General features: G+C 55.6%; 2 protein-coding genes across 2 annotated transcripts; one reads left to right on the top strand and one right to left on the bottom strand.

Moving 5' to 3' along the window:
- Positions 1–802: 802 nt before the first annotated feature.
- WDR38 (WD repeat domain 38) lies at positions 803–10,001 on the top strand. Its single transcript, XM_058301353.2, has 11 exons — positions 803–901; positions 3,216–3,466; positions 5,370–6,027; positions 6,594–6,714; positions 7,453–7,569; positions 7,665–7,762; positions 8,240–8,320; positions 8,630–8,761; positions 8,894–9,043; positions 9,377–9,424; positions 9,524–10,001. Exons 1-11 carry the CDS (start codon positions 803–805, stop codon positions 9,602–9,604), a joined length of 1,836 nt encoding a protein of 611 aa, XP_058157336.2. The 3' UTR covers positions 9,605–10,001.
- Positions 9,999–12,796, bottom strand: RPL35 (ribosomal protein L35). Its single transcript, XM_004463408.4, has 4 exons — positions 12,666–12,796; positions 12,177–12,313; positions 10,956–11,037; positions 9,999–10,182 (listed from the first exon to the last, which is right to left on the bottom strand). The coding sequence occupies exons 1-4, from the start codon at positions 12,666–12,668 to the stop codon at positions 10,033–10,035; spliced, it is 372 nt and encodes a 123-aa protein (XP_004463465.1). The 5' UTR covers positions 12,669–12,796; the 3' UTR covers positions 9,999–10,032.
- Between the last annotated feature and the right edge of the window lie 1,539 nt (positions 12,797–14,335).

The following is a 14,335-nucleotide window of genomic DNA, read 5'->3' as shown; positions in this document are numbered from 1 at the left end:
AGTCCCTGGGAATTAAATCCCTTTATTAACGAGGTGACTGGGCCCATCCAGACACAGGGGCTACCTGGGAGAAATTTTCATGGAAGCTTTGAAGTTAAGATAGAAAAATAGGCACTCGTGATATAAAAATTCTTTAATAATAATGCAGCTAAGTAACACAGAAAGCTTCTGATGTACCAGATGCTAGTCCAAGCACTTCACATGCATTAACTCAATCCTCATGGCAACTCTCACCAGGTGGGTACTATGATCATCCCATTTTAGAGGAACAGGTAACTTGCCCAGGGTCACGGCTGGCGAGCAGTGGAGCCTCCCGACAGGTAGCGATGGAAGGAGGAGGCAGGATCTGCCCGGGATGCCCTCCCCTAGCCAAGGAGTGGGCACGTGACCCCAGCTTGGACGCGTGCATGCTCTCCGAGGACTCTGCCACTCCTGGGCGTCCCCCGGCGAGGCGCTTTGTCTCCTCTCCTTCCCATCGTGATCCCCACTCCCATCCCAGCTCCTTTCCATTTGGTCCCTTTTGGCCATTGACGTTTGCAAACAGAGAGCCCTGAAGCACAGAGGACCTGCACCAGTCCCCTGCAGCAACCCCTCCCCAGGAGACCTGCTCTTAGGGAGGGTCCCTCTCACACCCAGGATCCCGACTGGCATGTGGATGGGTGCAAAAAAAACTTTGAGAATCGTTGGAGGTCTCTAGTGATGGCTCACAGGTCTCTGTCCTTACCCCTGTCCTGTCTGTCATGGTTTTCACCATCAGATTTAGAACACAGAAGGTCTGCTCATAAAATCGGCAGCTGTCGCAATGGCAGAATTAATGCTTTGTGCCGTAGAGGGACTTACAATGCTTTCAAGACCAGATGGCTGGATGGGATCCAAGAAGATGACATTTAACCAGCATAACGTAAGGTCTTGCATGTTTCTGAAGAATCCACTGTGCAAGTACTACAGAGAGGAGGGAGAGTCGGCGGGACAGTAGTTCATGGGAAAAAACTCTTAGGGCAAATTCAGCAAGTCACCAGAACAACGTAGCTGTTGAAAGCACAAATGCCTCTAGTGAAGCAAGCTGTGCTACCAGTGACTGAGCGTCTAGAAAACTGGAGAGGACAATACCCTTCAGCTCGGCACTTGTCAGTCCATACTGGGAGCACGTTACCAGTTCTGGTCCCCACACCCCAGGAGGAGTGATGACAAATTACAGTGCATTCCAGGAAGGGTAGCCCAGGCCGTGGGGAAACCAGTAAGACTCGAGGGTGTCGATCACAGCTCAGGGAATGCTCGGGAGCTGTGATCCCTGTGTGCAAGGGAATCCCCGAGAAGAGGCACCAAATAGTAGTTCTAGGGACCAGCTTGTGGAAATTTCAAAGAACGACGTTTGGGTCAAAGCCCGTTGGTGGCAAGTCACAGAAACTTACTGGCATTCGCTCAGTAAAAAGAGGAATTTACTCGAAGGCAGGGTAAGGGCTTCTTAACTAGGGATCTGTGAGCTTGAACTGAAACTCAAAAAAACCCAATTATACTTGTGGGGACCTGTTGGTGTGGGCGTGATATATTTATCAAATATAAGAAGGGGTCCGTGGTTTTTACCTGGCTGGCAAAGGGGTCCATGGAACAAAACAGGTTAAGAACCCCTGCTCGAAGGAAACAGGTGCATTCCAGGACCTGGAGGGCAGGAGGGAGCAGGAGCTAGAACACCGGTAGGAACGAGGGCGCAACGCTCCCACTCTTTTCTCCTCTGTGCTTGTTCTCTTTTTATACTTTTTTAAAAAAGATTTATTTATTTATTTATACCCCCACCCCCCACCCCCCTTGTCTGCTCTCTGTGTCCATTTGCTGTGCGTTCTTCCGTGTCTGCTTGTCTTCTCTTCAGGCAGCACCGGGAACCCATCCTGGGACCTTCTGGAGCGGGAGAGAGGCGCTCTATCTCTTGTGCCACGTCAGCTCCCTGGTCTGCTGGGTCTCTCGTTGTCTCTCCTCTGTGTCTCTTTCGTTGCGTCATCTTGCTGCACCAGCTTTCTGCTCCGGCCAGCTCTCCTGTGTGGGCCAGCTCTCCTGCACGGGGCAGCACTCCGCGTGGGTCAGACTCTCCACTCAGGCCAGCTTGCCTTCACCAGGAGGCCCCAGGACCCTAACCCTGGCCCTCCCATGTGGTAAACGGGAGCCTGATCGCTTGAGTCATATCTGCTTCCCTATGCTTGTTTTCTTGCCACAAAGCAGCTTTCTCTGTTTCTTGGGGCACCGATCAGAAAACACTGCCCCAGCCCTGGCACTGCAGAACCCTCTCCCTTTCATGGCTTTCACTCAAATGCCCAGGACTGGGGCTGGGGATGGGTGGGCAGGGAATAGAGAAGGGAATGAGTTAGCCAGGAAGAGGCAGGAGAGGGGTGGGCAAGCGCTGACAGGATGGATTATTAAAGTAAAACCGAAGAAATGCCTGAGTGCCCCTCACCCGGATTTATTGCCCAGAAGTCAATAACTCTCCAAGGCCCCATGTAGCCTGCCCTTGTCTGGTCCCCACCCTCCTTTCCCACAGTTAACCTCTCTGGCGATTTCAAGATTCTTGTTCTCCTGCTTTTCTTCATGGTTTTATTACATATATATGAATGCCTAAGAAATTGAGTGTTTCATTTTGCATGTCTTGATTTTTATCTGAAAGGTATCCTGGCATTCTCTGCACTGATGCTGGTTTTCGTTCAGCATGTGTTCATGAGATGTTTGAATGTTGATGTGCGTGGCTGTAGTTAATTTTCCTGACTCTGTAGTGCTTCCTTGTTTGACTATAAAATCATATATTTCTACTGCCTTCCACTCTACGGGTTGGTTCCAGCTTTTTGGAACTACAAATCGTGCTGGTGGGTACATGCGCGGATGTATCCTTGGGAAGAAATTGCCAGGATGCAGCGTGCACCCATCTTCAGCTCTGTTGGGTAACTCAAGGCAGACTTTGACCCAGGCAAGTCTTCCCAACGGTGGGAGTTGGGTGTGCTGTGGGGTAGTGAGGTCCCCATCCACAGGGGTGGGGGCGGCAGGGCCAGGAGCTCCTTCCTCAGCCAGCCCAGTTGCTCATTCAAGCTACATCGAGAGAGTAGGTGTGGTGCAAGGAACGAGCTGGAGACATGGGGGTAAATGGACATGGGCTTGAGTCTCAGCTCCAACACTTCCTGGCTGTGTGACCAGGAGCAATTCACTTTACCCTCTGAGTCCCCAATTTTCCCTAGGGGAGAGGAGGTGGTGAACTCAGGGCAGGTTTAGTGGGAACCAAGGAGCCTCCTGCAAAGGCAGGTGCTATGAGGAAATGTGGAAAGGTGAGGAGGGTCCAAGACTGTGGACCAGCGACCACAGGGGGTGGCATGACCCTGGAGAGGCCAGCAGGCATCTGTGCTCGGGATGGGGGCAGACCTCCCTTCCAGCAGTCCCGTAGACAGAGGCGAGAACATGGCAGGCTCCCAGAGGAGGAGACAATCAAAGGGTGGGAAACGCCCCCCAGGGACCCTTTTGGGAGAGGCCGGAATCTGGGTCTCCCAGTCCCATGGACAAGGTCTGAGCCAATGGAACACTGTTCTGCTGCCACCACAGCTGCAACCTTCTTGTGTCCCTTCCCCCGGGGGGGAGGTACCACCCGGTCAAACCTGAGGTTGGAACGCCCTTGGCCCCTGCCGGGCATGGACCAGGACAGCCCCTGGGGCCCAGGCCCTCTCTGCACCAGGAGGCATCCCTGGGCTGGGGACCTCCTGGGTGAGCCAAGTGAAAGGCTCACTGAACTTCCATCTGGGTTTTAAGCTAAAGGCTAAGCCCTACGTGGGAGCCCGACAGGGCTGCGTCTCTTCTCCGAGCACTGACCGCCGCCCCGCTGCCCTTGACGGGCATCCTCCCACCCACTCCTCCCAACGACCTGGACTGACAGCCACTGTGAGTACTCTCATTTTACAGATGAGGAAACCGAGGCACCGAGCTTACCCAAGGCCACAGCGCTGGAAGGTGGCAGGGCCCAGGTGTCACTGAAGCCCTGGGGCTCCAGTGCCCCGTCCCTGGGGCAGGGCTCTCCCTCCCTCTGGAGGGGTTGGGTACGAGAAGGCCGACCTGGGGAAGGGATGCTTGGGTGTGACCTGAGGGTAAGAGTCCACGCGTGTGCGGACGAGTGTGTGCCCAGGCCCAGGGTGGGGGAGAAGATGCAGGGATGGAAGGAAGGACAGTGTGGCTGGTGCCCCCAGAACAAGGAGCCGAGGCGGGGGGTGGGGGGGGGGGGTGGGGGGGGGGTGGGGGGGGGTGGTGAGGGGCGGGGTCGCCTGAGGCCCCTGGAATTCGTGGCCAGTGATTCCAACTACAGACTCCCGTGTCGGCCTAGCCCAGCTCCACCCCTACTGGAGACCAGGGGCCCCCGGGATGAGATTTCTCCAGAGAGCTCGGGGAGGCCTGGGCTGGGGACGGTGGCTCTGGACCCCCTGCAGAAGCAACTAGGTGGCTGGGGAATGTGCCCAAGATGGGCATGGGGTGTTAGGTGCCTGGGCGGAGGGAGGGGGAGAGCTGGAGAGACTGGGGAGCCAGTCGTGGGGGCTGGGCCTGGGAGTCAGGTCTGGGAGACCGCCCTTGAAAAGCCAACTCAGTGACCCAGGCCCCTTGGGAGCTGGGGTGGGGGTGGGGCCCGCCTCAAAGCCGCCATTGTCGCCCCCTCGCCCCGCCTGACTGTCTGGGGCCCAAAATAGAGAGGAGCCCTGTGAATCTCTTGTGAGAAGCCTCTGGCCAAGGGGCCTGGAGGGGAGGGGTGTGAGTCACCGCTGGAACCCCTGAGAAGCGCAGCCGTCCCTCCCTGCCCCCAGGCAGCCTGGAATCTGGGGAAAGAGTGTGTGTGGGGAGAGGTGAGAGGGAGCTCTGTCCCACCCCTACCCAGCTGTGGGGGAAAGGGGACGGTTCCTACCCCAGCTATGCTAAGGAGGCACTGGGTGACTGGGCCAAATCCCGCCTTCTCTGGGCCTCAGTTTCCCATATGTACCAGGAAGCAGGGGCCTCGACGTCTTTTGGCAGATGGTTCTAATATAACTCCCTTGAGTCAGACAGACCCCGCGTGAAAACCTCTTTCCATTTCCCGCTGAGAGACCTTGGACCGGTCCCTCCACCTCTTGGGTCTCATCTATAAAACGCTCGTTGAAATGAAGTCCTATTTTTTCCCAGGTTTCTCCAAGAAGGATCTTGGTAGTTTCGCAGGGCCTCCCTCCACGTCCACGTCCACCTCCTCCACCGGTACATTTTGTGCTGCCAGGAGTGTTTAATAACAGCGACCCCACTTTCTAAGGCTTGACTCGCACGTCCGGCTCCCCACACCCTAGAGGGCACCATGGTTACTGTCCCCAACCCTGTCTGGGGTTACTCCTCAGCCTCAGGGCAGGTTACTCCTGGAGGGACAGGCTGACTCTGGAGGGGGCTCTCCTGGGCCCCGACCATGTGCCAGGCCTCGCGCTGGGCTCAACCCTGAAGTCCTGTCGTGTGGGACAGATCAGTCTCTCCATTGTGCAGATGGGGACTCGAGCTCGCTCCGGCCCTGCCTCAAAGGGGCCTGCAGCCCTGTGCAAACTGGACGGCCCGGGCGCCAGCGCGGAGCGGGCGCAGGGCGGGCGCTGCGAGTGGGGCGGCGGCGCCCCCTGGCGGCCACCTTGCGCCACGTCTCGCCCCGCCGCCGATCGCTTCCCGCGGTGCGGCAGCCCCGGGAGCCGCGAGAAGTCCGGCCCGCTGCGGCCCCACCTCCCCAGAGCTGAGGGCGGCCTCTCCCAGGCGGAGTCCCCTCTGGGCTTCCAGGAGATCCTGCTGCGCCTGCGCGTCCCGCCCGATTACCATGGAGACGGCTGTACACAGTCTTCCCCCACCCCCCACCTGGTTTCCCCTACATCCTGTCCCGAGGCAGGGCCCGCGGGCCCTACCAGCCCCCGCCCAGGAGGGAACCCGCCACGGCCCTGCGACCCGAGGCCCGTGAACAGCGGGGCCCCGGGGATGCTGGTCGTGGGTAGAGTGAAAATTTTCGACCGGCACCGCGGGGAGGTGAGGTCCTGTTCGAAATCTAGGCTCCTGGCCTTGGGTCTAGAGTGGTCTGGTATAGAATGTCTCCTGGTTCTGTGTAATGGAGGCTCCAGAGTGTTCTCTGGACTCAAAGTAGCGCTACACTACTGGGTCTGGGCTCCACCTCTACAAAAGACTCTAGGTTCTAGACTCTAGTTCTAGAAAGGGCGCCAGGCTATTGAGTCTGGCTCCGGAGTGGGCTCTGCGCACCTGGCTGACTCGTATTCTCTAGACCTCGGGCTCTGGGTCTGCAGTGGTCTCTGAGGCTTCAAAACATTCTGGACTTCCAGTTCTGGGCTCCAGCTCTAGAACAGGCTCTTGGTTCTGGGCTTCAGGCACAGGTTTTAAACAGGGCTCCAAGCTCCTGGCTCTAATTCGAGTGGGACTGGGGTTCTGGGTTCTGGTGCTAGAGTGAGACCTGAAGCCCAAGCTCCAACCCCACATTCCCTGGGCTGTGTTTTGAGCTGGCCCAGGAGCCCAGGGTTAGAGATAAGCAGACAGGTATTTCCCACCTCAAGATGGGAACTACTTTTGTGCTTTGCTTCCAGGTCAACTCCTGTGCCTTTTCCCCTGATGGCCAGATGCTGCTCACAGCCTCAGATGATGGCTACCTGTATGGCTGGGAGACCCAGAGCGGGCGGCAGCTGTGGAGGATGGGTGGCCACACAGGTGGGGCTTCCACAGCCTGGATGGGAGGTTTAGACTCCTGGATCCATTTGGGCATTCTTCAGAGCCTATCACAATGACCTCCAACGTCTGAGCTGGCCATCAGTGCAAGGCAGCCTGGGCAGGGCTGGGGCAGGAAGCCAAGGAGACAGGACCTGGTCCCTGGGGACAAGGACTTTTGAATCTAACAGACTTGTAACTCAGATCCTTCCACTTTTTTGACTGTGTCTTTGGTCAAGTCATGTCATCTTTCTGAGACCCTATTTACTCTTCTATAGAATGGGCATAATAGTAGCTACCCTGTAGGGTGAGATAATGCAAGTAAAGTGACTGGCATCCAGTAAGGACCTGGTAAATGTAACCATTGTGATTACTATTAGAGAGACTAAAATAAATGACCAGCCATTACAGGTCAGACTGATTAATGCTATAATGGGAAAAGCCAGGGACTGTGGGAGCTCAAAGAAGGCAAGGAGCCTGTAGGATGAGTTGTCAGGGAAAATTTCTGGGAAATGCCTGCATTTGATTTGAATATTGATTTTCCAGAAGGGCAAGTTAGGGTTGGGTAAGGGTCCAGCCCAGGCAAAGGCATGGAAGTCCAGGCACTTTGATGGCTGGAAGAGAAAGATGGAAGCCCTGAGGGAAGGTAGGCAGTGAGGCTGGAGCAGTTAGCAGAGGTTGAACTCTGGGGCCAGAGGTGGAGGGTGGTGCCCTGTTCCTGACCATCACCACCCACCCCAGGCCCCGTGAAGTTCTGTCGCTTCTCTCCTGATGGCCGCCTCTTTGCCAGCGCCTCCTATGACTGCACCATCCGCCTGTGGGATGTAGCAGGAGCCAAATGTCTGCGGGTCCTGAAGGGTGAGTGGGCCGGTTGGGACTGGGAGCAGGCAGCCAGGCTGGGTTCACTTTCGGAACTTGCCATGTCCTGTGCCACCCCGGGCCGGTGCCTGCAGGTCATCAACGGAGTGTGGAGACGGTCTGCTTCAGCCCTGACTCAAGGCAGCTGGCATCGGGTGGCTGGGACAAACGGGTGATGCTCTGGGAGGTGCAGGTATGTGGAAGAGCGGGGACCGTGCCAGGGACAGGCAGGGCGAGGCCTGGCATCTGGAGGAGGCATCTACTGCGCACCGACTCCAGAGGGATCATTCCCACCCAGGCCTGCCCTCCTGGCTCAGACCCTTCTGTGGTTCCTCATCGTCCTCACCCACATTCCCATCCCAGGCCCCCCACAGCTGGCTGCAGCCTTCTGCAGGCCTCCCTGCATACACCAGCCCTCTTGCCTCAAGACTTTTGCACGTAAGGTTCCCCCTCCTTGTCTTCAAGACCCAACAACCTCCTGGGGCCTTGTGTGTTAATATTGTTATCCTGACAGTCCTCCAAGGTCTGGGTTTGACTCATCTCAGAGGCCTAGAACCTGGCACCCCGACTTCTGGACTGCTTTCCTTGATGTGCCAGCCCACAGGGCCCAGGCCTTGGGATATGGCACCTACCCCCTCCCTGCAGCCCAGGCCTCCTCCATCTCCTCCAGTCGGGCCAGATGCTGCGCCTCTTAGTCGGGCACCATGACTCCATCCAGAGCAGTGACTTCTCACCCAGCGCGGACTGCCTGGTGAGCCGTGCCCTGGACCCACCGCAGAGCCGACAGGAAGGGGGTACCTAGAGCTCCATATCCACATGCCCATTCTGGGCCAAGAGGCAGGGAGCAGAGGAAGGGGTGAGGGCTCCTCCAAACCTATCTCCTTATCTGTAAGGTGGGGATTCCACAGGGCCCAGAGGTGTCTTGATCTGAGCCTTACACAGCGCCTGGCTTTAGGCCAAGGGAGCACTCTCACACCAGTCCAGTCCAGCCTAGTCCAGCCTAGGCACTAAGAGGGTAGACAGGGCCCAGCTGGTCCAAGCTCATGGCCACTGCCTGCAGGCCACCGGCTCCTGGGACTCCATGCTGTGCATCTGGGACCTGCGGGGAGGGCTCCCGGCAGCCTTCCACCAGAAGCTGGAGGGCCACAGGGGCAACATCAGCTGCTTGAGCTACTCAGCATCTGGCCTCCTGGTGAGCTGGGCTGCCCTGGCTCCAAGCTGGTCCCTTGCTGGGTGCAAGACCTTTGGAGGGTCAGGGGTCATTTCAGGCTTCAGTGAGCATGCAGGCCCCACACCAACGGGCTCAGAGCTATCTGCTGTCCAGGCATCTGGCTCCTGGGACAAGACCATTCGCATCTGGAAGCCTCAGACAAGTAGCCTGCTTGTCCAGCTTAAGGGCCACGTCACCTGGGTGAAGAGCATAGCTTTCTCTCCGGATGAATTGCGGCTGGCCAGCGCAGGCTACTCCCATATGGTAACCCCACCTACTGCCCCAAAGCCAGCTCTTCCCTCCTGGCAAAGTCCTACCCCAGCTCTTCCTCTCTCCAGAAATGTTCACATCCCTGCTTTCCCCAGATGCAGCTTCCCCTCTATCTAGTGCCTGGCACTAAAGTCTGTGCTGGCACAGATGGCTTCAAAAGGAAGCTGCCCCAATTCAGTTTGTTAGATATTGTGCTGCACATTTTATACATACCCACCCCCAGGCCAAGAGGCTAAGATGTTAGTTGGGACTCAGCCCCAGAGAATTTCAAAGATGCTAGATTTGCCTGGAGAGCCTCCCTAATCTTCTGCTTGCTTTAATTTCCAGGTCAAAGTGTGGGACTGCAACACAGGAAGGTGCATCGAGACCCTGACGGTAAGACCTGCACTCCAGAGACTGCAATGGGAAGACCCCTAGTGGAGGCTGGGACAGGTAGGACTTGGTCCTCAGGACCTGGTGCTGTACCTTTGGCAGGGAGTCCTGGATGTGGCCCATACCTGCTTCTTCACCCCAGATGGAAAACTCTTAGTGTCTGGAGCTTCTGATCAGGTGTGATGCAAGTCCACTGCATGATCAATCATCCAGAACCAGGTGCTGCTGACATGTGGCCTCTCAAATACATCATTGCTTCATCAACATGAGAATGACTCTGAAGCCTCACCCCCAGCCTTACCCAGGGGAACAGAGAATGTGCCAAGATGTACCAGCAAAGGACAGCAGGGCAGCTCTATGCCATGGGCTCATGGCAGACACCCAACAGACAGAGCACCCAACAGACCCCTGCAGCCAGGACTCTTAGCTGCACACCAGGGAAGCCAAAAGCTGCACGTAGGTTTGTTGGGATCCACCAGTCACCTGGTGACTAACTCCAGGGCATCCAAGCTTCAGCCCCTTCCTGAATCTCTCCAATCTGGTCAGTGTAAAACATCTTCAAACACAAAGCAACACATCAGCCAGTTTGTGTTTTATTAATACCATGATGCTCAGGCCTTGACCGCAAACTTTCGCAGGGGGTACAGCCGCTCCTTCCGCTGCTGTTTTTTGGTCTTCAGGTTCTCCTCATGCTTATTGAGCCTACGGCGCATGGCACGTGTTTTCTTGGGCCGCAGATCCAAGGGCTTGTATTTCTTGCCCTGGGTGAGGGGAGAACAGGGTGAGCCCAAGGACCGGGATTTAGGAGTTATGCAGTAACTAAAGAAACCCCAGAGAGACCTGGACTTAAGGGCTGGGAGGGCACTGGAAAGGAGTGTGCTGGATGTTGGTGGAGCACACCAGGGAAGTTAATTTGTGAGAAGCCACAGAAGATCTGGATTGGCTAAGGTCATTCTGCTATTAAGGACAAGGCCCACCCATCTCCGATCTTTTACAGGACCACCACACCTCTTCACCCCTGGCTCACACTACTACTCTCATTCCTATCCAATTAGTCCCCAGTGAAGGAGTCTCTACTAAGGCAGTCAGGCAGCTCTCACTGGCCTTTGTTCTGCAAAGGTCTCCTGGAGCCTTTTCAGGATGAGACCCTGTGCTGGGTGCTTGCTAGTGATGAATCAGACCCAGTTCCTGCTCAAGGAGCTCCCAGTCCACCGGGGGAAATCTAAACAGGTAAAAAGTGGCCTAACAGTGTGGGAAGGAAGGGGAAAGAGATCAAAGGTTTCATTTAACCCAGGTCTCCAGCCAGACTCCCACCACACTGTTGATTTCTTGAACATTTGCAACTTCAAGAAAGTGCAGTCTGCACCGCCACGTGCTATTACAAGATGCTGATAAGGTGAGCCCAGCCACAGTTGGAAAAGCTTTGGAAAAGTGTAATTCTGGGTAAAGACCAGTTCCATGCACCCCAGCAGAACTTCACATGGACCCCCCTGGCCAGGGAGGGCTACACCAACCTCCCCAACCTTGGACTCACCTTGTAGAACTTCCTGAGGTTCTCTTTCTGAGTCTGGTTAATAACAGTAAGAACACGGGCAATGGATTTCCGGACAACTCGGCTGCAAAACAGACAGCAATCAAGATAGGGAAGACACACAGCACTTCCCAAGACAGCTTGCTCAGGGTAGCAGCGGCATTTCCCACCAGCCCATCCATATCCACTGAGGGTCCCTGACCCAGAAAGGCTTTCTGGGGATGAACTTGAGGACAGAATGTAAGGAAGTTGGGAGATGGACACCCCAAGAGTGGGCACAAGAAATGAAGGGATTGGACAGCTGTGAAGTGTTCTCTGGGTAGAAGCAGAGGGGACTTAAGGGGGAACTGCAGGCAGGAGAAGTGGGGACAGATCAGGAAAGCCTTTCAAACCCAGGCCTGCTTCAGCAATCGGGAGGGGCCACCTGAACAGGATGGCAATTAGGAACAGACTGGGGAGAAGTTAATTTGCAGTCAGGTTGAACAGGAGGTATCTTGGCGATTAGGGCAAGTTATCAAGTAGATGGCTGGTAAACGTGGTCTGTGGTCTGAGAATTCAGGATGCAAATTGCCCATGTGTTCCCACTCATTCATTTCTCCCACTCTCACTGTGGTAAGGTTGGTGGGGGAATGGGACATTTAAGAGGAAGAAGACTCTGGGAGGTGAGCCAACATGGTATCAGATAGGATGGGTCAAAATCAGAGACTGACTGACTCCAAACACTGTTCCTTCCATAAGTCTGATTTTTTATCCAGGCAAACCGAAAGATACAATACAACTAAAACAGGAGTGACAAAAGAAAAAATAAAAACAACAAATAAAAAGCAAAAAGAAAGGCTGACACTTATCTACCATGGCAGAGGATAAGTCAAAAAAATTAAGTGCCAGTGGTAGATGAAAATAAAGAGACCAGTTAAGATGCTGGGGGCTGCATTCCTGAAGAGTTTTCAGGAATACCCAGTTTTCTCCAGACAAGTTGAGCAAGGGCACTCCAGGCAAACAGTAAGGAAGGCACACATCGGGTCCCAGGCTGCTGGGCACGAGCACGGTGAGCCAGGCAAGGCCGGTTAGCAGGGCGAGGCATTCAGGCCCAGAGAGCCACTGCACAGGCATATCAACGGACACCTTTTTAAGACCATCGCGATCCACAAACGCTGCGCCTTGATGAACATGTGCCCCGCCCCCGACCTCCAGAGGGCCGTGTTTCGGCGCCGGGTAACTTACATTTTGGAGAGCTTGGACGCCGCGCCGCCAGTCACTTTGGCGACACGTAGCTGGGACAGCTCCACCTTCAGGTCGTCCAACTGTTTCAGCAGCTCCTCCTTCTTCTTGCCGCGAAGATCCCGAGCCTTGATCTTGGCCTGCGCGCGAGAAGCACAAGTACGGGGTCAGAGGCCCCGCGGGGAAGTCGTCCCTTCCACCGCGTCGGGCACAGCCAGGGAGGGCGCGCGACTCTGCGTCCCCGGCAGGGGCTGGCCGCTCCCCCCATCCACAGACCGTAAGACTGAGGCCCCGCTGAGCGCGTGCGCGCTTCTCTCGGCCTCGGCCGGGCGAGGGAGAAAACGAGAGGCCGGTCGCGGTGGTGCTATGCCGCCCGGCGCGGAGACCCACGGGCCCGGCCAGCGGTGGGGATCTCGGGGCTCAACCCGCACCCGCCATCTCAAGCCCCAAGCCCCACGGCGCGCGGATGGCGCCCGATGCCCAGGCCCTCACCATCGCTACACTCGCCGCGCCGCCTCCACCGCCGCCGCCGGGAGAGAAAGGGGAAAGGGCGGGGCTGGCCTCCGCAACTACTGCCGGGTGGCCGCGAGCGCGGCCAATGGCGCCGCGACGGGAGCCGCGGCTCCGCCCCTTCCTCTCCTGTTTCCTCCCTCAAGCTCCCAGACCCGTCTCGCGAGACCCCGCGGAGGCCAGCTTCACGCTCTTAGCGCAGGGGGCAAACCGAAGTCCAGGGCGGGCGGCAGGACTGGAGATGCTGTAACAAATACTCGAATTAGGCGGTTCAGTCATTCGGTTATTCATTCACTCTGTAAAACTTTTCAGGTCACCCCGTCTCTGCTTCTGAACTAGGCGCCTGCAGTTTGGGGGTGCAGAGGGATGAGGGCTGAGGGTTTTCAAAGATGGATTCCTCCACTGCCTTGGAGGAATTTACAATCCGAGGAGGGAGGGCTGGGCGGGTCAGACAGCTACTTTATATTCCAACTACCTAAGCGTTCTAATGGAGGCAGCCTGCGGCGGTGGGAAGTAAACCCGACCAGGTTTCGAATACATGGCTCTGTTGCCGCATACTGGTTGAGCGAAAATCCCTTCACCTCTTTGCGTTTCCCTTTTTTCTTCCATGAAATGGGGTGTTTATGAGGACACGAGAAGGTACATGCAAAGTTCTTAACGCAAGACATTATGCATAATAATGTCATCGATACTGTGTGTGTGAAAAGGGATGTCTCTTTTATGCATGATTTTTCTATAAAGCTACAATTTCTCCAGTTTAAAATATATATTTATATATATATTACATATGTATGTATGTATGGTGTGTTAATACTCCTAGTGGAACGAGCATCTTGAGTTGGGCTCTGAATGTTAAAGGAGTATTCACAAAGTAGGGAATGTGCTCAGGCCTCCATTTCTGCCCCCACTAGCAAGTGTCACAGTACTCCACTGCTTCTCCAGTGCTCCTAACAGACACAAACACCTTTCATAGGTCTGGTTAAGGCCAGAGTGCCTCCTTGTTGCTGTTAGATGTTACCTCCTCCAAGAGCCCTCCTTTTCCCCCTCTAGGTAGCACCCCCCACTGCTCACTGCCACAACCCTGTGCCCCAGCCTCTGTGCAGTCCTCTTTAGCCCATTCTGAGTTAAACTGATGTGTTTATGCATGTCTCCACAACCAGCCTGGAAGTTCCCTGGTTGCAGAACCATGACTGACAGCTAATTTGGCACTTTTAGTTTTCAGGCCCAGTACTTTGTATGCTTGTTGAATGAATGAATGAGTCTTGCCCCATACCATAGCAGGGAGGCATGCTTCCAAGAGGTGGAAGGTTATGGGAAAGGGAGGGCAGATAGAGGACACTAAATGAAATTTCATTTAATTTTTTTTTTTAATTTATTTTTTATGTCTCCCCCCCCCCCCCAACCGTCTGCTCTCTGTGTCCATTCGCTGTGTGTTCTTCTGTGACTGCTTGCATTTGTCAGCAGCTCTGGGAGAGTGTTGGATCAGCTCTCCGTGTGTGCAGCGCCACTCCTGGGCAGGCTGTGCTTTTTTCACGGGGGTGGCTCTCCTTGCGGGGCACACTCCTTGCATGTGGGGTTTCTCTTCATGGGGGACGCCCCTGCGTGGCAGGACACTCCTTGTGCACATCAGCAGTGCATATGGGCCAGCTCAC

This window comes from Dasypus novemcinctus, chromosome 8 (genome assembly GCF_030445035.2).
Source record: "Dasypus novemcinctus isolate mDasNov1 chromosome 8, mDasNov1.1.hap2, whole genome shotgun sequence".
Lineage (NCBI taxonomy): Eukaryota > Metazoa > Chordata > Mammalia > Cingulata > Dasypodidae > Dasypus > Dasypus novemcinctus.
The sequence above is the reverse complement of the archived record's forward strand: the minus strand, read 5'-3'. Positions and strand labels throughout refer to the sequence as shown.

Excerpts from the sequence above, each read along its gene's own strand:
- WDR38 (XM_058301353.2), top strand. The coding sequence starts at position 803 with ATGGCAGAATTAATGCTTTGTGCCGTAGAGGGACTTACAATGCTTTCA. Across the intron at positions 3,467-5,369 it reads GAGGAGGAGACAATCAAAGG|CCTCAGGGCAGGTTACTCCT; the intron begins GTGGGAAACGCC and ends GTTACTCCTCAG. Across the intron at positions 9,044-9,376 it reads GCGCAGGCTACTCCCATATG|GTCAAAGTGTGGGACTGCAA; the intron begins GTAACCCCACCT and ends TTTAATTTCCAG.
- RPL35 (XM_004463408.4), bottom strand. Across the intron at positions 11,038-12,176 it reads GCGTCCAAGCTCTCCAAAAT|CCGAGTTGTCCGGAAATCCA; the intron begins GTAAGTTACCCG and ends TCTGTTTTGCAG. Across the intron at positions 10,183-10,955 it reads ACCTCAGGAAGTTCTACAAG|GGCAAGAAATACAAGCCCTT; the intron begins GTGAGTCCAAGG and ends CCCCTCACCCAG.